The following is a 22,573-nucleotide window of genomic DNA, read 5'->3' on the forward strand; positions in this document are numbered from 1 at the left end:
ATAAATCAGGGTTTTCAAAACATACTATACGCGAGGTATGTAAATTATTTCAAATGCATTTCGGAGGGTAGGGTGGTAACATGATAATGATCCTTACATTACCTGTAAATATGCATTTTCCTAAAAATCAATTATTTTTAATTGTAGGCTGACGCGCATACCGGTGAGTGGCTACTATCGCTGCCGGAAGTCAGCAATGCCAGGGGCAGAACCAAACCACTGCCTACCGTTAAAAAATGCTAAGATGTTAACTTGGATATCTAGGAGACACACTGAATTAATTTTCATATACATACACACTAATCCCACGCCAAAAGACAACTTTAAATCAATATTCGATACTAAAGTTTTCAAAATAAATAATTACATGAAATTCCTAAAAATCAATAAGTGTTTGTAGCTAATGTAAGCGCTTAACGAGGCGCGAGCGGGACTCTTGAGCGGATCAGCAAATGGAGTGCTTCATGCATAATGTAGCGCAGGCTGAGTGTTGTTTTGAAAAGCGTTCTGAATTTGTTATTTTCGTCACACCAGGTGATGCCCAGGCACCTCATGAAACATTTATCGATGTGTGTGAACGTAATGTATCAATATGTGTTTGCTCGAATTTAACGATTAATGTTTAAGCCCATAAATTAGTGCAATTTACCACCTGAGAACTTGTCCGTCAGACTCTCCTGATCCTAAATAATTTAATGAAGTAACCATTTTCTAGTCTAACATTATGGGACATGAGAAATCTCTAGAGCCTCAAGATTGTACATGCTTAAATTTTCATGTTGGAAAAATATAATTGATCGACTTTCCGAGGGATGATTATGAAAATAAACTTGGATTAGAAAAACTTGTATATTCAATAAAAAATCAATAATCTACGGTTACAGTGTCACTTATGACAAGGGTATCATGACAACGGATTTGCGTATTACAGCGCTCTCTAGTGACGGTTTTAGGAGTTGGAAAAAACAGGGTGAACATTCCGCCCACCATGAACTACAAAAGTTCATAGCCAACAATGAGGCCATCAAATTTTACATGTACAATTAACATCTCCATGAAACCGTAACATTTTAACCTAATAGTAATCAATAAAGAACTGCTCAACATGAACTAAATATAAACTTACACATTAAAGAAACCATAATAACGACAAAGTTCAGTCAAGGGTTGCTTTTAAACAGTTCGTACTTACTTACAACTAAACAATAACAAAATACTTAATAGCTGATGCATCCAAAGATACATTTAAGTTACATACATTGCATGAAATATCTACAGTTATTCAGGTAAGTAATGTTAAAAAGCGATAGGCAAAATGCAAAGTTTGGAGACTGGTCTTACAATTTTAGATTTCTTACATTTGATAGTACCCTTGTGACATTATCTGGAAGTCAGTATGCTCTGGTACGACCTTGACCATTCGATACATCTTAACTATGTCCGCTGCGAAACATATAGGATAAGTACGCCATTTCATAATTATGTGTCGTAACTCTGGTTGAAGCCTTTGACCTACCAATAAATCATTGTTCAATGACTTGCCGCTGGTACCCTTACACGAAGCGTCGAAAACAACGCCGACCTTCGTTGTACTTTTGTCCTCGCGAACAACCAACTGCATGATGAGGTAGATAAACGCATCCTGGCTTAGCAGCTTCTTGTTTGTCATCAATTACTTCTATATGATTCATAGCCAGGTGGCTACATTTATTACCTTGGATTATTCTTGCTTCAAGACTGGATTATTTTCAAGTTTCTTCTTGAGCAAGTGGATTGTTGTCGCGAAAAGGATGACCTACAACATAACGACCCAAACTGTCCCTAGTTGTAGTGGATTCAAAGTATCTTTCACAGGATTCTTCTTCCTTGGATAAAAGTGGATGATGCTAGTCAGTTTCAATCTCCCAGAACTGACGCAGCAAATCATTGATTGAGTTGTCATGGGTATGTGCGCTAATAATGTAAGGAGTATCCCCACTAACTTAAACTCGTCCCGACAGGATCCATCCCAGCTGTGTATTTTGAGCTGTCAAGATTCCAGATGGATTTCTCAATATGCCTTCTGACAAAACCTGACCATACACATCAGCGCCCAGTAGAAGATCTATATTGCTTGGTGTACCATATCCTGGATCAGCCATCTGCAATTGCAACAATTCCGGCCAATCCTGTAATTGAATTTGCTGTGAAGGAAGAGTGGATGTTAGGCAGTTTAAAACATAGGCTTGAACGGGATAGCTAAAAGAGTTATATGTGGACTGTACTTTAAATTGAACCATATGTTTTACTGAAATACTAGATTTTTTTCCTCCTAAACCAGATATGGTACTTCGAACTGGCAACCTTCAAAGCTGCAAAAGTTGAACTGCGTGTTCACTAATAAACGAGGCTTGAGAGCCCTGATCCAACAATGTCCTAAGTGTGTGATACATACCCTTGCTGGATACATTAACTAATGCGGTAGCTAACATTACTTGACTACTTGATCTCATTTCACTGTTAGAAAAATGGCTGACAACACGCTCCACGTGATCCGCCGCCTGCGGTTCTTGTGCTGGCTCCCGCTGTTGATTAGCGGGCTGACTAGGGCCCGCCAGGGCCGGATTGTGTGTGCCGCCTTCCTGGTGCAGCAGCGAGTGATGACGTCGGCCACAGCGCCGACAAGCCGTGCGTCGTTTGCACTGTGTTACCGAATGGTTAGCTCCGAAGCAATTGAAACACAGTTTTCTCTTCTGGATGAACTCCCGGCGATTCTCGATTGCTTCTTGTACAAATTTCTTGCATTGATAAAGCAAGTGATCTTCCGAACAGAATGGGCAGGATACAGACGTCGTCACGCTGAACACCTTCGGTTTATCCACTGCATCTTTGCCTCTAGACTCTCTTCTTTGGTTTGGTTCTAAAAACTCGAGTGCTCGATATCTTGATTCCAGGAATGATTGGAACTCGCTTAGTGTAGGCAATCGATCAGCCTGTTCGCTTAGTTTTTGTTCCCATTGTTTCTGGGATTCATTATCCAATTTTATTGTGATGAGATATATAATCAAGATGTCCCATGTCGATACAGGTATACCAAGGTTAGATAAAGCGTGCAAGCAATCATTTGTCGTATCGAATATTTGTTTGACACCGTTGGATGACTCTGAAGATAAAGCCCTTTTGCCCAACCAGCCTGGCCAGAATGCAGTTCGCGATGTAACGTTTGTTATTGTACCTTTTGTTTAATAGCTATAATCGTTACTTTCGCATCCCAATATAACATTCTGGTGATTTTCTTCAAACTTTAACCAATGTTGTTCCGATAATTGCAATCTCGTTTCGATATATTCCCTTGTTATTCTAGACGCAGGTGACTTAAATATTTTATTTTGAACATCGGTTTGTAATTTAATATAACTTTCCGGGCCCATTCTTCACATTCACTAGTACTTAGCAACGAAATAGTTTTGTGTTAATTACGGTTTGTAACGTTCTTTTGCACTTAAAATTGTTGTTTATCATTAGTTGTTTTCTTATCCGGCTCGAAGGACCATGATCGACTTTCCGAGGGATGATTATGAAAATAAACTTGGATTAGAAAAACTTGTATATTCAATAAAAAATCAATAATCTACGGTTACAGTGTCACTTATGACAAGGGTATCATGACAACGGATTTGCGTATTACAGCGCTCTCTAGTGACGGTTTTAGGAGTTGGAAAAAACAGGGTGAACAATAATGGTAAAAGAAGAAGAGCCTTGAAAACATAAATGAAAACAAAATCGAGAAAATTACCAAAGAATAATCTGTTTGCCGTAAAGCAAAATTTCTATATAATTACGTACTATATTAAATGATAACAGAAGATAACCGGCACCTCAGAATTAATTAATCCACTCAGAGATTGCATCTAAAAGCCCCGCTGCCCGCACCCCCTTGCAGGGTCGATCCGTTTCCAGCCACTTAAACTTCACGCGGCGCTCTCTAGCTTCCGTTTTAATTACAAAATTAATTCAAAATGTAATTAAAGTTAACAATAAGCCAGCAAACAATTGAAGTTATTTATGTTAGTTTATGCTTTACGGCGAGTGCTGGTTCGTTTCAAACACGATTTAGTCTAGGGTTTTCATTATTTCGATGAAAGGTTTTTCGGGAGCGCCACTTTAATTTGGTCTTATTTTAAATATGAACGAAATCTTACTTTAAAGAGTTAAGATTGAAAAGTATAAGTAGAACGCGCTAGAATCTAGAGCTAAAGTTGTTGAAGCAATGAGTGAAAAGGGTTTCGGTAGATGTAAGGGCCGCAACACAGCTCATCCATTCAACGTCACTGTACAAGCAATAAAGCTCTGTTGAAAAGCACTTAACGGGATTGATTCAGACCATTTACCATTCTATAAACAAACACAACCTTTCCATTATGGTAAATTATAAAACCTTTTAGCAAATCGAATTCAAAGAAAAAGGAGTGGTTTTATTGACAATTTTGGTATAGCAAGACGGGAACAACTAGGTATAGTAGGAATAAAATATATTTTAAAGGATAATTAGGTACATACTTGATGACTTGCGAAGGATAGTCAGCAAGAAATGGACGAGTAGAGTCGAAAATGGGCTCACTCATATAAATTGAGTGAGGCCTAGGTTAACTAGACCGTATGGTCTGATAGTAATAATGATAAAGAAAACTATACACCTTTATCCGAAAAAAAATAATTTAACATTTACACGGATCATTCATACAAGATATTCACTAACCAGTAGCCTGTCCGGGATGCAGACGATCCCCTAAGCCGCAATGGGAATAAGCTAGGTACTAATCTAATGTCTACATTTGGGAAGTGAAGCGACTAAGTTCAATATGTGTGATTTTTTCAGTTCATTACAACGTAAATGTTCTATATGAGATGAGATCGATTTTATTTTAATTATCTTTTCTCCAATTTTATTTTACTTGTAACGGCTAGCCTGTCCTATTCTTCAATTAGGCATGATGATATTTATAAAAAAAGTACTTTAAATTGAACCAAACTGAAGTCTTAAGAATCGATTTACAATTAAAAAAAAGTGCGTAGACCGATTTCTAAAACATATATATTTTTAAAATTCATAAGACATTAATAACTCAACTACTACTATAAGAATCAATAAGCCAGGACGCAATATTGACCAACATAACTCCAACCACAGATACTTTTACACAAGCAAAATTTTTGGTTTTCCATAATCTGCTAAGATACTTAAGATGACAATTTTATACCTGTAATTCGATGTAATAAATTAATAATAATTACTTATATCGTAATGAATTGGATTGAAAGCAAAAAAATTGTAAATTATTTATAGTCGTGTTATACTACTACTAGGTATACACCATACCCATATAATACACAAAAAAATTATCCTCGATTTGATTTCGCTTAAATGGTTAATATACATTTTGAAACGATCGGGGGGTCGGCGATGTGAGACTTGACGTCAAACTGTAAGGCCGAATCATCTGAACTATGTTTGCTTCGGTGGGGTACAAATCATAAGCCCGCACCAATGTTTTTGGCTCATGGTTGCCATACGTCATCGAACATTTTAAGCGATGAAGAAAGTCCCGGACTACTGCTTGCTTCAATGACCTAAGTCCAGGGATCCTGCGCCTAGGAGGTGCGCGGATATGTGAGGTTCCGTGGTCGAAGATGGTAAAACCCCACCCCCCACCTTCCCACTAAACGACGATATACCGTCAACCGGTCGCTCTTCCATATCATTTCTATACTCATGCAGCGCGCTAGAGTGCGATAAGCTAAACCCTAACGAATGATAGCTTCGGTACAGAAATATGCAGGATGGTGTAAGTGACACATGCCGCACAAGTGCATTTGGCTCACTTATTTATAACTAGTCAGGTCATAAGTATTGTCACACAGTAAAAACTTTTCTTTTAGAATGCTGGCCACAAAAAAGTTTATTGAATTCGAATTTCGAATTGTTCATGAAAATAAAAATGTATACTTTTAGAATTTTACTCATTTTTAAATATGGAGTGGACGCTTAAAGAATACCGTGTTGCGTTGCATCGTTGCGGTTACGCGCCAATTAAAATTTTTAACATACTGAAAAATTTGAATATAACCAAAAGATTCGTTTATCGTACCATCAAACAATACAATGAAGATTCTAGTGTAGATGACAGGTCAAGAAGTGGTCGCCCTCGGTCTGTTAGGACTCCAGCAGTGATAAAAGCTGTGAAGGCGCGAATTCAAAGAAATCCCAAACGTAAGCAGAAACTGTTGGCCCTTCAGATGGGGTTAAGCAGAACCACGGTCAAAAGGGTGTTAAATGAAGACTTAGGGCTTCGGGCATATCGAAGAAAAACAGGACATCGTTTGAATGCTCGTCTAATGGACCTGAGACTGAAGAGATGCCGCGCTTTGTTGAAGCGGTACGCGGGAAAAAAATATCGGGAAATTCTTTTTTCGGATGAAAATTTTTTTACCGTGAGCTACAACAAACAAAATGATAAGGTGTACGCACACAGTAGTGAAGAAGCGAGCAACCGTATTCCGCGTGTCCAACGAGGTCATTTTCCATCCTCGCTCATGGTATGGTTGGGAGTTTCTTATTGGGGGTTAACAGAGGTACATTTTTGTGAGAAAGGTGTAAAAACGAATGCAGTTGTGTATCAAAATACAGTCCTGACGAACCTTGTGGAACCTGTTTCTCATACCATGTTCAATAATAAGCACTGGGTATTCCAACAAGATTCGGCGCCAGCTCATAGAGCGAAGAGCACACAAGACTGGCTGGCGGAGCGTGAAATCGACTTCATCCGGCACGAAGACTGGCCCTCCTCCAGTCCAGATTTGAATCCGTTAGATTACAAGATATGGCAACACTTGGAGGAAAAGGCGTGCTCAAGGCCTCATCCCAATTTGGAGTCACTCAAGACATCCTTGATTAAGGCAGCCGCCGATACTGACATGGACCTCGTTCGTGCTGCGATAGACGACTGGCCGCGCAGATTGAAGGCCTGTTATATATAAACTTTATAATTATAATTATTTATATTTATAATAAACTTTAGTGTCATAAGAATCTATGTTTTGTTAAGTTCATGTTGGTAGATGAATGGTTACATAATGAATAAACTTGTTTCAATTATTTTACATTAAACATGTGACAGAATTTATGACCTGACTAGGTATATCTTCCACAAAGTAATCTGAAACACACACCTCTTCAAGGATACGTCAATTACTAAAACAAATAGAAAAATGGTAGTTGGATGATATTTTCTACATTCTGCAGTCAGATTTCATTACATTGAATTATTTAGGTAATTTCGATAAGCGTACTTGCCGTAACAAGAGTGAACTTGATAATTTTTCGTTTTCCACAGTGTTGAAAGGTTAAGCTCTTTGCCAATCACTATGAAAACGATTCTAATTATTAAAATACCTACACCTAACTATTTACGCAGTACAGTCATATTTCATTTTGTAAGTAATTAGATTATAAGAATTGTAATATACATTTAACTAATTTTGGTTTAAATTTTACGATCAGTGGTGTATGAGAAGTTCCCTGTCGTATTCAGTTGAATTAGTTTAAAAGTTAGATGTTACGAATTTTTTATTAATTTTTTGCCCTACTAAGATTTTCAACGCTCTGAGAACCGATACTGATCGAGATACTTACACATTTACTTGTTACTAACTTCTTAAATGTATACATTCTATCAAAAAGTATCAGGAATGGATAGCATGTTTGTATCTTGATGAATGAAATAAATTTAGGTATTTTGTTGTTAAATTGGCATGGCTGTTTTCCGTTTTCACAACAGAAACGTCAAGCAAAGAGTTTATCTTAAATTTTGCATCGCCAATAGAATTTCGCTGTTGGGGCACTGAAAATGGTACAGAAGGCTTTCGGTGAATCAATTTTATCAATTACAGGTGGTTGTGATTGGTACACAGCGTTCAAAGCGGTCGGGATATCATAGAAGATTTGTCTTACTCTGGTCGGCCATTAACGTCCGCAACTAAGGGTATGTGGTAATTGTGTTAGATAATAAAACATAATCTTCGGATGTACATACTGACTTTCTATTTTGTACATAAAACTATTCTTTATTAAACTTATAATGGTTACATATAGTAAGAAGGCCAGTTCTAACAGGGTAACATTATAAAAGTGAAGCAAATAGTAACTGAAAATGCTCATTCAAGCTTGACAGAGATATCCGCCGAACTTTATGTTTCTCGCGAGTGAACTGATACCATTTTGAAAAATCAGTTGGGTTTTAAACTTGTTGCTGGTTGGCTAGTCTCAAAAGATTTGAATTTTCTCCAAAACCCAGTCGCTTAAGTTATTGAGGACATGCTACAATGAGTTAATTTCGGCCCAACGTTCATTTAGCACATTCTTATTGGTGACCAAACGTGGATTTACGACTTTGATATGTAAATTATTCAACAAGCTTCGGTTTGGTGCCTTCCAACTGAAATGAAACCGAAAAAACAACGTCAAAATAAAACCAAAAAAGCCACGCCACTATACCAAAAAAGTAAAAATGTTGTTGACTATATTCATCGACTATCGCAGTATTGTGCACTCGGATTTCTTCCCCCAAGGTCAAATAATAAATAAATAAAATTATTTGAGCGTTATACGGCCTTTAAGAGAGCGAATTCAATAAAAGAGCCAGATATGTGGCAAAGAAACTTCTTGGATCAACATCCAACTGCTGCGAGCTGAACTCAATTCCGGAAAAAACGCTTTAAAATGTTTCGATGATTAGATTATTCGTTGGCGTTAGTGTATCGTTTCTGAAGGAGCATACTTTGAAGATGATCAAATAAATTTGGACGATTAAGTAACATTTTATGTATTGACCTTTCCCGGTATTTTCTTTCATCAGTGGTACACGTATAATATGGCTTAGCTATGCTGACGTCTATGAGTGCAATGCCCATTCATCATCAAGTGGGACATATGTTTGTCTATACTGGCGTTAGAGCTGTTACTTGTTTACGAAGCTTCATGTCCCAGTATTTAAAGTAAATTAAACAAAACGAATTCAAATTCAAAAAATTTACAGTCAATTGTTTCCCCTAAAAACACGGCCGTGTTTGATTTCGTATACGACAGTACTAAACTACAAGTACAGAGTACGGTTAGTACATAAAGACATGCATCCAGGGCCGTAAAACAATCTCAAAAAAAATTAGTACAGAGTACACATAGATGAGACAGATACAGATAGCATTTAGAAAATGTCAACATTCAACAAATTGAATGAAACTTTCATCGAATACTCTTGTGCTTGCAATTAAAATTAGCGAACTTTGAACAATTCAAAAGCTTTGCCTCAGGATTAAATTAAAACAAAAATATATTATATCATGAGAACATGCCGGTAACAAGAAAGAAGGTTATAAAAACAGTGTACAAACATGAAGATAGTGATGAGGAAACCGGTGATTTTAGTGACTCAGGGTCAGAAGCGCACATTTCTGATGTGCCAAGCTCTGAAGATGAAGCTGAGGAATTACCAGAAACGTCTGAAGATGAATTTGTCACAAAAACCAAAAAGAACGCCACGAAACCTAAACCATCGAAGAAACCGTTCGCCAAAAGATTAATTAGCAAAATAAATAAACAATCTCTCGAAATGGAAAATACATCTCCAACAATCTTCACAGTTAAAGACCTTACAGACGAAGATAAACTTCTTCCACCCATACTCAACTTATCTGAAAGTGGTCAGTAACTAAATCTCAATTGTTCTCTTTCTATACTTTAAACCTCTACCTTTATTCTAAAAAGTATTCAGTACTTATAAGAAAATATTTCAATATATTTTTATCCGAATAATCTACTTAATTCCGACATGGGACCTTTAATTTTTTTTTAAATAAGTAAAACGGAGTATGTCCTAAAATATACAGTGCACTAAATCAAGGATGTGATTAAAACTGTAGATATTAGTGGACAGCTGTTTTTGACACATATTACATTATTTTTGCAACAATAACAACAAAAGTAGCAATTGAATGAAACAAAGGATATTGTGTGAAAAAAATCTTTAAAAAAATACATTTTAGCTAATTGCCTAATAAAATAAAAAATACTTCGATTACAGATAGTAGTGATGAAGAAACTCCAAAGGTAGCTGTGAAAAAGTTCGCACCTCCAATAGCTGATGTCAAAGAACAAACCACTGACAGTGATGAAGGCTCTCAAATGAATTACAAAGATGTAAGACATATTTTAGTTAACTTTTTATAAAGACAACAAATAATGAAAAAAACCCATGAGTTAGTGACTGCTTAATTTTGGTGCTGAAGACTTGCACTCTACATATTTTCATTTTTATTTCATGTCTCACAGGGTAATTATGTCCTAATAAATGGAGCTTGTTTCACTCCTTAAAGTATTTAAAAACATCACACCACTTAAAAGTGCTTGTAGATTTCTGATAGAGCCGGCAACTTATCAACTTAAAATGCTTTCTTGTGTATGAGGGTAAAGCAGCTCGTCCAAATCTCTTCAGGTTTCCAACTGTCTTGGGTCATAGGAATATACGAAGCACAGTTAGGAGAGCAATCGTCTACCAACCATTTCCCTTATTTTGTGGAAGGAGATGCCTATAAATGAGAACACAATATAGATTCCCACTATCACGTTCCCCATAACTTGAATTCACTGCATATTTTGCAGAGCTGTCTTTATTACAGAATATTTTCCTTTTTTATTGCAACAATACTGAACATGTATAAGGTTTACCTTATACCGTATAAAATATGTCGATATAAAAATGACATCTGTAAAGGTTTTAAACCACAGTCCAATTACTAGAATACAATACAGAAAAGTAAACTGCTTCTTATTTTTAAACTTGGAAACTACAAACAAGATTTGCAGTATAGTAACCGGCAAACTTCGTGAGCAAATGACCTTGACTGCGCAGAACCGAATTTTAGATCACTTTGGTGGTGAGGGTGAGGCGCGACGGCAGGGGAAATCGTATCGAGCGCGTTATTGGTAGAATCTGGTAGATCAGTCGAACCTTGCGTCCCGCACCACGCCTTCGTTCCGCTTGCTCCCAAAAGTACGCTTGCGTACAGTGAAAAGTCTATTAATATTAATCGTTGAAGTTATTTGTTATAATTATTATTGTTTGTTGATTTTGTTGTTATTGCTATTTGTTGAGTGTTTCTTGATTTTTTATAAAAAATATACTATGCCACGTCAAACTGGTGTAGTATTAAAAAGACAAGCTAGAAAAATGGTGTACGACGTATATTGCTTTCTTAAAAAGCAGGGAAATAATGATATGGAAACGGTAAAAGAGACTTCAGAGGCAACAAAAACATCAGTCAGTACTGTTAGGCGTATTATTAATGAAGCGAAGGGCTCTAACTTGCTCGCCGTGTTTCGTACTCCAGGTAAAAAAATATCAGGGAAGAAGAAAGTTACCGGAATTGATAGTTTCGACCAATCTGCAATAAAAAGATGTATTCATAATTATCACATAACAAACAGCGAACTTCCTACCGTCGAAAGACTTCGTAAAAAATTGAAAGAAGATATAAATTTTAATGGCTCGGAACGAAGTCCTATGTCGACTCATCACATGCAAGTGGTATGTCGTGGTCAGATGGATCAACTGGGGGTTTAAAAAAACCAATTTCGAAAGGACAGCGTGTAGTAATAGTGCATGCTGGCTCCGAAGATGGATTTGTTCCCAATGCCCTTCTTTTGTTTAAAGCTGGCACAAAATCTGGTGACTACCACGATAACATGAACTATTTTAACTACGAAAAATGGCTGCGTTGTCAATTGCTACCAAATCTGCCACCCAATTCCGTTGTAGTAGTCGACAATGCGTCATATCACAATAAACAGTCTGACCCCGCCCCAACTGCCAATGCCAAAAAATTCTATATGAAGAAATGGTTACAAGAAAAAGAAATTCCATACGATGAAAACATGTTGAAACCCCAGCTTTTTAGCTTGATTAAAGCACATAAGGAACAACACAAAACATACACCATTGATAAAATTTTATCAAACCACAACCATTCAGTGCTTCGCTTACCTCCATACCATCCAGACCTCAACCCAATTGAAATGGCTTGGGCAGCTATTAAAGGGTATGTCAGTAGCAAAAATGTCAACTGGAGCACTGGCAAAGTAATAGAGCTAGTGAAGGAAAAGGTCGCGGCGATGGGTGCTCCGGAATGGGGTAGATTATGTCAAAAGATAAAAGAGATTGAGGCGGAGTATGTAAAAAGTGATCATGTGGTAGATTTAGTCACTGATGAGTTTGTAATTTTTGCTGACGATGATTGCGACACGGATGAAGAAAGTAGTGATGATGATGATGGTCATGATTATGATAGCGAAAAAACAATTACAAATACCAGCTCAGCTTCAGCTGATCCAAGACCTGGCACCAGCTCTAGTTTTGACCTAATGGAAGGAATATCTATTTTACCCCTAGATTAAATTACTACAATTATTAACCTGTATTTTTTGTTCATGTACTAATAAATATATAAATAAATACATATTATGTTGTTTTTAATAACTTAATAACATTTTTGTACGTAATTGTACGATGCGCGAACTTACCCCCACTACGTCAACTAATGCTCAAGAAGTTTGCCGAGTATTATACCAGTACCAATAGGAAAATAGACACAAGTTGTGTTCAGGGCCACTGGTAGGAATGTGTTTTTTCTGTGCTTGTGTGTTTGCCTTAATTAAATGTAAGCAGATGATGAGGTAGGATTAAGCCTTTTGGTCCGGGACCTAAGAGTTTGATCCTCACACAAGACAGAACCTTGAAGAAGTAGTGCATTTATTGCAGCGAACACTGATTATCATCGAGTCAGTGAGACGAATTGACGACTCAGTCTCGGCCCTCTTGGTACAGCGGCCCATCAAGATACCAAGCGGAGCCGCTGGTTTTTCAAGATACCCTGTTGCACCAGAACCGGCGAGACAGAATTATGCTTGAATAAGTGATTTTTGTTCATATTCTGTATGTCTGTGCGTTGTTTCTCAGATAGAATTGAAATAAGTTGCAGTGGATTTTTTAAAGTAGGTTCTATCATAATACAAGAGAGAATAGATGGTGCTCAAGTCGTTTATAAGCGAATAAAATACATTAAATGTTGCATAAAATTACACTAAACAGCAAATGGATAAGTTTTGCAAACGCCAAATAAATTTTTAGCAATATTAAAAAATTATGCCCTCCTGTTTTGCGTTTTTCAGGTTTGGTCACAAAATGTTGATCAGAGTGAGGAAATAGCAAAGAAGGCCTTCATGGAGCTTGAACGACATAAAAATAAAATAGAAGAGGTGAAAGAATCAATACAAAACTACAAAGATATTAAGGAAGAAAAAATATCTGATGTAAAAGATCTTTTAGCACTTGGCGAAGAGGCTGCTCCACCTACAGAGGATACTGTAAAAAAGAAAACTAAACCGAAAAGACTCAAAGAAGAGAGTGATTCTGAAATTGAAGACTGGGAAGAGGTCACAGGTATTAAGACAATAAGAGAATCTCAATACATATAAAATTTAACAGATACATATTTATTTCATTCCAAAAACAATTATTTTCGTATTACATGTTTCAACAATTCAATAGAATATTTCAATTTGTTTTGGTTTGGAATTATTATTATAATTATTATCAAATTTCAGAAGTGAAAACTGCCTCACAACAAGGTATACAACTTATTGTGAAATTTCCTGAGGCTGGCTGTAAGAAAAAGAAAGCCATTGATGTGGAGATGATGATGAAAAGAAAAATTAATAGAACAAGAAAAGAAAATCAGATTTATATGCACAAAGTTCATGTACTCTGCTGGTTAGGTTACGGTAATTATGTCAGTCGCGTTATAAACGATCAAGATGTTATGGCTGTAGCCCTTTCTTTGGTACCATCAAAAGAATGTTATCCTAAGGACAGAGTTGATATGAAGTATATAGAACAAATCACAAAATGGTTTCGTGAGAAGTTGAACTTAAAACAAGATAAAAATGAAGATAAATTCAAACCTAAAGCCCCTCCACTAAAAACACTTGTACTAGAACAAATCAACAGAAGAACTGTAACAACAAAGAAGTTTTTTGTTTTTGTATTTGTTGCTTTATTGCGAGCTCTCGGCCTACAGTGCCGTATCATGATGAATTTTGTTACACTGCCTCTAAAACCATCGACATTCGAATTATATTCACTTTCAACAAAAGCAAAAGACAATAAAAATGAAAAATCCAAATCGGAAGTTGTTGAAGAAAAACAACAGAAACACAAAGAAGATAGCGAAAAGAAATCTAATTCTAAAAAACCATCAAAACCGAAAATTCCGCAAGTGGATGGAAATGACGATGATGGAAATATATTTCAAAACATAATGCAAGTTGATGGTAATGATGACACCCTTGGCGTCAAAACCAGAAGTACGAGATCTGCAAGAGCTGGTAATGTCAATTCTCTTAAAAATAAAGAAGAAACTGAAGATGATTTACCTCAAAAACGATTAAAAAAAGACCCTAAACAGTCTACACAAAATCCTTCCCTAGGTGATAGAAAGCAGCCTAATAGATCATTAAAAGGTGTAAACAGTAAACATGGAAACCCTACAAACGTTTTGATTGATGAAAATAATGATAAGATTGCAATGAAGAGATCTACAAAGCTGTTACCAAATCGAGCAATTAAATCAATCATCAGTGACAAATTAGATGGTAAAGAAAAAGACAAAACACCAAAAGAAAATGCTTCTTCAAAACCACAAAGCTGCAAAATTGTACCTAAACCTGAATTAGAAATTACAAAAAAGACTCTAGCGAATGCAAAACCAGCCAAAAGAAAAGCAATAAAAGATGTTCCCCTTGTGTCTGATGAAAACAAAAAGTCAGTTTCCAGCAAATATTTTCAAACTAACACAGCTGCTGTTGACGAAAATAAAAGCAGGACTTGTAGGAAAAGATCGCACACCTTTGAATCTAATAAAACGAATAAAAATAACAGTTTGGATGTTAAGGAGAAGGTCACTAAAGCAAGGACGAAAAGTGCAATTAATGAAGTAGAAAAAAGTAAATACTTTTGTGATACAGAAATAGAAAGTAAACGATCTAAAGTAACCAGACATACAAGGTCAAACAATGTCCAGGTCAAACCTCAGCAAAGAGTAAGTCATAGAGATCTAAAGAAAATAAGTGATAAATCTAAAAATGATGTCACTGAGGACCTTGTGACAATAATAAAAAGCAGAATAAAAGAAGCTAAGAGTGACTCAAATAAGTTGAGATCAAAAGGTCAGTTTTATTTTTTATTTCTTTTAATCGTTATTTCGTCCATTTATTAACAAAATGAAAAATACATTTTTAGCAAAAAAAATAAAAGAAGAATCAGATAGTGACAGTGACCTATTACCAGAAGAGGGAGTTCGCCAAAATATACCAGAAAGTGATGATGATTTCAAACCACCTAAAATTAGTCCTCGACCCAGTACAAGTAAGAAAATAGAACGTCGTGTACTTTCGTCAGATGATGAAAAACCTAAAAACAAAATCGACATTTGGTGTGAGATTTTTGCTGAAGAACTTGAACAATGGATATGTGTTGATGTTGTTAGTGGAAAAATACATGACACAGATACAATTTATGTAAGTGTTACATTTAAGCCAACTCCCTTGCTTTGTTCATGTGCATAAAAAATTAAGAGCAAAAAAAAATTTATTGACTCTATAATTATGCTATAAATATCTTGGTTAGGCTATGCATACATCGTTTTTTCTTTTCTTTTAATTCAGTTATTGTAAAAGTATACAAAATGAAAATAAAAGCAACGGCTAGTTTAAAATTTTAATAAAGTAGTTCATTCTCAACAATCTGAAAGGACACGTTATGAGAGTACATATGCATGGTTTTTACTTTATTTACATGCTGGTAATAACAAACAGAGCGTTAATGCCATTGTCATTGTAAAATGATTTGACTTCGGCAGAAATTTATATTTTGGTAAAGCAAGGGAATATTGATTTTCAGCTTAATAAATACTAGTACCTATGTTGTGTTGTTAAAAGTCTAGTATGGAATTACATAATTTAAAAACTACAACAGTAAAATGATTGCATTTAATTCCTAGACTCGTGCTACGCACCCGGTGTGCTATATTGTTGGCTGGGACAACAACAATTACTTGAAAGACTTGACTAGAAAATACGTGCCTCACTATAATACGGTGACGCGAAAATTACGAGCCGAACTGGATTGGTGGGAAAAAGCTCTAAGCCCGTGGGTTGGACCTAAGACTGCACGGGACAAAGAAGAAGATGAATATATAAATAAGATGCAACTTGAAGCACCTTTGCCGAAAAGTATTGCCGAGTAAGAAATTTACAATTACATACCATGCCTACATATTAGTATAGTATCCATTAAATGTAATTTAGCCCACACGTGCTTTTAAGTACCTCAAGAACCGGTCATCGTTCTCGTCGAACCCGTCGCTTGCGACGAAGGGCTCGGCGAGTGAATTAACCCACAGCCACAGCCCACTGAGTTTTTCGCCGGATCTTCTCAGTGGGTCGCGTGTCCGATTCGGTGGTAGATTCTGCGAAGCACGGTTCATACTAGGGTTCGTGTTAGAAACGTCGTCAGATTTGAGCCCCGTGAGCTCAACTACTTGTTAAGGTTACGCTGAATAGCCTCTCAAGGCTATCAGCTTAGGTAGGAAAAAAAAAGTAATTTGTGGAAACATGAAGTGTAAATAAAAATTACTATCTAACATGTAATTAATAACAATTTCAATACAAATTATGTAATACCTCTCAGTCGTGTATATGTCGTGTTTATAGGTACAAGAATCATCCTCTGTATGCTCTAAAAAGACACTTATTGAAGTTCGAAGCTATGTATCCATCAGACGCGGCAACATTAGGATTCGTACGCGGCGAAGCGGTATACTCCAGGGACTGCGTGTACGTATGTAGATCACGAGATCTGTGGCTTAAAGAGGCCAAAGTTGTCAAACTTGGTGAAAAACCTTACAAAATTGTGAAAGCGCGGCCGAAATGGGATAAGGTAAGTTTCAAATTAATCCAGTTAAAATATGTTTTCTTCATAACTATAGTCCCCGGCACGTAACTTGGCAAGAGTCGCTAGATGCGCAGAAGTCGTTTTTTAGGTCTCTTTGGTTGTCAATGCGGGGAAAGACGTAGCACCGTTCCGAGCGCGCGATTGGTGAGTCAGTCGACTCTCCCCTCCCGCACCGCGTCCACGTTCCGTTCGCTCCCGGTTACACATGCGCCTACAAAAGTTGTAGGAACCCTTTGTTTATATTGAGTTTTTGTTACGAGTTGTTATTATTGTTTTAAATTTAGTTTTTGTTACGAGTGTTATTGTTTTAAGTTTGTTTGCAATGCCAGGACCGAATACCAATGACCATATAGTCGATTCAGTCACTGAGCGTTTTATTATTTACGCCAGTGACGACAGCGACTCTTCGTTACGTCGACGATGAGGAGCCAACTCCTTCCACCAGCTCAGGTGCTACCATAAATTTAATCCAAGGGGTAGCACTATTAGAAAATGATAGTGACGACGGCGACACATAATTTTTAATATTAAGTATATTTTTTTAAATAAACTTCTTAACTTTTAATTGTATTTTATTTATAACACCTAATACGCTTCACGAATTCCTCTCTTTTCTTTAACTTTCTTCTAAACACACAGGCTTAAAAATAAATTATAACAAATAAAAAATTTAATAAAATTAAATTAAATTATATGCGGGCAATAAAAGTGACCATTTTTTTGTTGCAATATGCATTATGCGCGACATTACCCCCACTACACCAAAACCTTGCCAACTTACGTGTCGCTTACTATACCATTTGTTTACTAATTCTTTATTTGGGTACATGCAGTGTCTTCACCAATATTCTTTATCAGTAAAACAACAATATTACCTTTGTAGTCGTCGTGGCCCAAAGGATAAGACGTCCGGTGCATTGGTATTTTGAGATGCAACGGTGTTCGAATCCCGTAGGCGGGTACCAATTTTTCTAATGAAATACGTACTTAACAAATGTTCTCGATTAACTTCCACAGTGAAGGAATAGCATCGTGTAATAAAAATCAAACCCGCAAAATTATAATTTGCGTAATTACTGGTGGTAGGACCTCTTGTGAGTCCGCACGGGTAGGTACCACCGCCCCGCTTGTTTCTGACGTGAAGCAGTAATGCGTTTCGGTTTGAAGGGTGAGGCAGCCGTTGTAAATATACTGAGACCTTAGAACTTATATCTCAAGGTGGGTGGCGCATTTACGTTATTGATATCTATGGGCTCCAGTAACCACTTAACACCAGGTGGGTTGTGAGCTCGTCCACCCATCTAATCAAAAAAAAACCTCTGTTATATGATACTCTCACAGATATTTAAAAATTTTCCAAAGGCCCGCAAGTCTTAAGATAGGCAGCAGTACATATGCTGTATGCAACCCCAAAAGAAAATTACAAATTAAATGTGAATAAATTATACCCACGATTCTCTTTTCAGTTATCAAATACATTAATCAGAGATAAAGTTCTGGAATTGTATGGACCATGGCAAGTTCAAGACTATGAACCACCTGTAGCTGAAAATGGAATAGTGCCTCGGAATGCTTATGGAAATGTAGAACTGTTCAAGGAATGCATGTTACCTAAAGGAACAGTGCGAATTAAATGTTAGTAAAAATATTACTAAGGATTCTGTAAATTATAAAACGGATTGAATACCTTTCATATCAAGAGATAATATTCTTTCATCTATCTGTATATAATAGAGGGTGCTGGGTGATGTTTACCTAATTGTAATTTCCTAAGTTAAAGATAGGTTCTGAACCTCTGAAGCTCTGTAATCAGTGTAATCTAAATTGAAGGCAGCAGATAGACGTCCTCACCCCACATCACACGAGTTTGTTGACTCCGTGTGTCAGTTGATGATAATGTGTATTATATTGCATATAGTAGTACCAAAAACCATAGTAGAATCTATTTTTTCGGTCTGTCTTACGTTAAGTATTCTTAAGAATCACGAGTGACGTAATAGTCTTGGTTCATGAGACCCACCGGTCCGAGTATCTATAATGTTAGTATTTTGCCCATTCTAAGCCACTTTATAATTCACCCGATGATGAAAATTCAACCATAGTTACAGACGCCTCAAGTTTTAAATTCGTGTAAATGCACAAAATTTTAGTTTGTTAACATTGTTAAAAAAGAGAATGGTTGTGGAACAAAACAAAAAATTTCATTTTACAGTTTTATCTTTAAATAAAGGCTTTGGATAACATAAATGTATACTCTTTTTGTATAAGACAATTTATTTTATTTTCAATCGATTCAATTAAAATCACCATTACTTATATAGTATATCACATAGTCAACGCTTTCAAGATGAAAATTTATAATTTGTTGATACGAATTTACTTTTAATTTTTAGTACCTGGCTTAAATAAAGTGGCGAGAAAATTGAACATAGACTGTGCACCAGCGATGACCGGCTTCGACTACGACGGTGGCTGGTGTCATCCTGTTTACGACGGCTTTGTTGTTTGTAAAGAGTTTGAGGGAGTGCTCACAGAAGCCTGGGTCCAGGTATGTGAAAATTGTTCAGTTGTTAAGCTACGCTCAAATAGCCTATACTACAAAACGGAACGCTTGTTCACTAAATAATTGGAGAGTATTAAGCGGTAGGCAGCGGCTTGACTCTGCCCCTGGTATTGCTGAAGTCCATGGGCCACGGTAACCACTCACCATGAGGTATGTTCGTTTGCCTACAAAAACAAAAAAAAACTTATCAGCATTCAAATGGAGATTGACAACACCAAGCCCTCTACAACAATAATTACGCTGCCTTATTGTGCCACCATAAACCTATGAAAAATATAACATGATTTTTATTTCAGGAACAAGAAGAACAGGAAAAACGGGAACGCGAAAAAACCGAAGCCAGAGTCTATGGAAATTGGAAGAAGTTAATCAGAGGTTTGCTCATACGAGAAAGGGTCAAAGATAAATATGGTTTCGAAAAACTCAGTGCGTCCCAACCAACAAAAGGTAAAGGAAAAGCACCTCGATTTGTTGTAAAGAAAAAATAGCTTTTAATGTTTTTGACGTGACAACGTCTTATAATTCGATGGAGCCGGCTGCACGCACGAAAAAACATGACTCGTGCGGCGTTACCTCGCTCTGAGGCGTAATTTCTTATGACGTTGTCATGTTCAACTATCGTCAGTAAACCGACTTTACAGACAACCGATTTTTTAAGAAAAAGTAGGTTTCTGATGAAAATGTATAACAGGTTACCTGAGCACCTACAATTCAACAATCGTTTTTTAAATACTTAAGTTTCGTCATTAGTGTTATAGAGCATTGTTCCGCAGGCCCTGATGACAATAATGATGACCTTATAGAATGTTCATTCGAATCCGAAAACGCAACCGAATTAGTAAATAAAATGGTGAATATGATTTTTAAAGACTTAAAACGCCACTTGGAGCTTTAAACATTGTCATACAATACTGTCCTATTGTTTTTAACATTCGAAAAAGTAAGAAAACGCGTATTGAAAAATATTCTTTATGGGTAATAAAGTATTTATTTTCATTGGCTAAAGAATACGCGTCGCTAAATATTTTACTGTTCTATATATTATATAACGTGATGTTTTGGATAGATTCAGTAAATATAAAGTATTTGGTAATTCGGATTCGAACATTTCATGAAAATCACCGATAGTAATCAAATGTGTTTAAATAGTATGTGAAAAAAAAAATGAAGTTTTTTAACATGGAAAAATTGGTCATGCCTGGTTTGTTTTATTAATATTACATTTTTACATGTCAAATCCCTTTTACGGCTTATTTTCAAGTTTTCTAATAAAAACCCGTAAAAGCGTATTATTGTCATAGTTTTTATCATTCATAAAACGCGACTAATTTTGTTATTAAAATAGTCTGCATTGAATTTGATTGAATTGAATTGGAAGCTGTCTTGATTATTATATTTCATAGTATTTGATGAATAAGTGAATAAGCATTAAGAATAATTAAAAAATCGTGTTATTGTTGAATATTTTTTACTGTCAATAAGCAGACGGATTCGCGGTTCAAGTATATATCCATGTTTTAAATTCATGCTGCTGTCATATTTAAGACTCAAAGTCAAAGTAATATTGTTTTAAATCATTCTGAATATTAGTTTCTAAGGCCTTATATATAAAAAGTAAAGAGCTGTATATTTACAGTCTAAATAAACCAAGCCAAGCTTTACCTCAACCCTGTTGCCGCCTCTTACATAATAATAGTATAGTTAAGTTCAAAATGTACCCGGGCGTAAATCGCATATCTATGCCTCACAGGAAAGTGTCCGACTTAATGAAAAGTGATGTTCAATCGCTTAACGTACAACCCACTATATACTGTTGTGATAAATTTGTAATCATTATTAAAAAACTTTAGGAATTTATAACATAATTCAATAAGTTCCATCTGTTCCTTGTGGGCACTTGAGTGCTAACAACTGGTAACACTGACGCAATCATTTTAATGAAGCGTCCCGTGTATTTTTTTTTTTATTGCTTAGATGGGTGAACGCGTTGTGAACTCGTTCACCCATCTTTCAATATCTGTGAGGATATCGTATAACAGATGGATTTTTTTAAATTGTTTAGATGGGTGGACGAGCTCACAGTCCACCTGGTGTTAAGTGGTTACTGGAGCCCATAGACATCCACAACGTAAATGCGCCACCCACCTTGAGATATAAGTTCTAAAGTCTCAAGTAAGTTACAACGGCTGCCCCACCCTTCAAACCGAAACGTATTACTGCTTCACGGCAGAAATAGGCAGGGCGGTGGTACCCACCAGCGCGGACTCAAAAGATGTCCTACCACCAGTAACATATGGAACAGTATATGTGGAAGGTAATAACAAATCGGCATAGGTATACAATTACGCTCGACTTAAACTAAGTTTGTACATATGTAAAACACTTACATCACATAATTAAAAATAATGTACCTGCACGTATAATAATTATTTTTAGAATTCGTATTAAGTGTCTTTTATTTAATTGTTACCAGAATCGCTATTTGTCGAATACCTAAAAAGGTTTAAAGTGTTTTAAAAATCACTAATTCACTACCATACTATTAAATTTACACTAGCAATGAATATGTCCATAAGAGTATTTCAAACTATGTACCTCCAAGCTAGATTTTTGTTAGAAGTTCAAAGAAATTTTTTGAATAATTTGAATTGTGATACGAATAAAATTTAATTGGTTGTGGATTTTGTATTAAATTTAAATATAGAAAAATGCCACTGCTAGAAGACTTTTTGTTAAAACCTACCGTACCATTTTTGCTAGTGCTAAAGATATCGTGAACGTGAATACCGCCACCCACCTGGAGGTCTGAGGTTGAAGTATTATACAACGGCTGTACACCTTTTAAAGCAGAAAGCGTTGCTACTTCTCAGCAGAAATATACTATATGTTGGTACCTTCCCAAGTGGTC

The 22,573-nt window shown here is 36.2% G+C and overlaps 2 protein-coding genes and 1 pseudogene across 4 annotated transcripts in view; 2 read left to right on the top strand and 1 right to left on the bottom strand.

Annotated features, from left to right (window-relative positions):
• Positions 1-22,383, top strand: part of Xpc (DNA repair protein complementing XP-C cells homolog) — an 86,898-nt gene extending 64,515 nt beyond the window's left edge. The window contains exons 4-13 of one of the 3 annotated variants that reach the window (XM_089732385.1): positions 7,930-8,021; positions 10,119-10,234; positions 13,262-13,532; positions 13,697-15,316; positions 15,390-15,667; positions 16,150-16,391; positions 16,862-17,087; positions 18,569-18,737; positions 19,496-19,650; positions 19,962-22,383. In XM_089732385.1, coding sequence (XP_089588511.1) covers positions 10,220-10,234; positions 13,262-13,532; positions 13,697-15,316; positions 15,390-15,667; positions 16,150-16,391; positions 16,862-17,087; positions 18,569-18,737; positions 19,496-19,650; positions 19,962-20,153 — 3,168 coding nt within the window. In that variant the 5' untranslated portion in view covers positions 7,930-8,021; positions 10,119-10,219 and the 3' untranslated portion in view covers positions 20,154-22,383. Of the gene's footprint in view, positions 1-7,929; positions 8,022-9,207; positions 9,739-10,118; positions 10,235-12,699; positions 13,026-13,261; positions 13,533-13,696; positions 15,317-15,389; positions 15,668-16,149; positions 16,392-16,861; positions 17,088-18,568; positions 18,738-19,495; positions 19,651-19,961 lie in introns of those variants that run through there. The other 2 variants (XM_028177449.2, XM_089732386.1) reach the window with 2 other exon arrangements.
• On the bottom strand, positions 1,682-5,737 carry LOC149501689 (uncharacterized). Its single transcript, XM_089732512.1, has 3 exons — positions 5,611-5,737; positions 2,435-3,214; positions 1,682-2,168 (listed from the first exon to the last, which is right to left on the bottom strand). The coding sequence occupies exons 1-3, from the start codon at positions 5,735-5,737 to the stop codon at positions 2,134-2,136; spliced, it is 942 nt and encodes a 313-aa protein (XP_089588638.1). The 3' UTR covers positions 1,682-2,133.
• LOC149501690 (uncharacterized) lies at positions 10,876-12,551 on the top strand (annotated as a pseudogene).
• Positions 22,384-22,573: the final 190 nt, after the last annotated feature.

The sequence above is a fragment of the Bombyx mandarina genome, chromosome 13 (assembly GCF_030267445.1).
Source record: "Bombyx mandarina strain Sakado chromosome 13, ASM3026744v2".
NCBI lineage: Eukaryota > Metazoa > Arthropoda > Insecta > Lepidoptera > Bombycidae > Bombyx > Bombyx mandarina.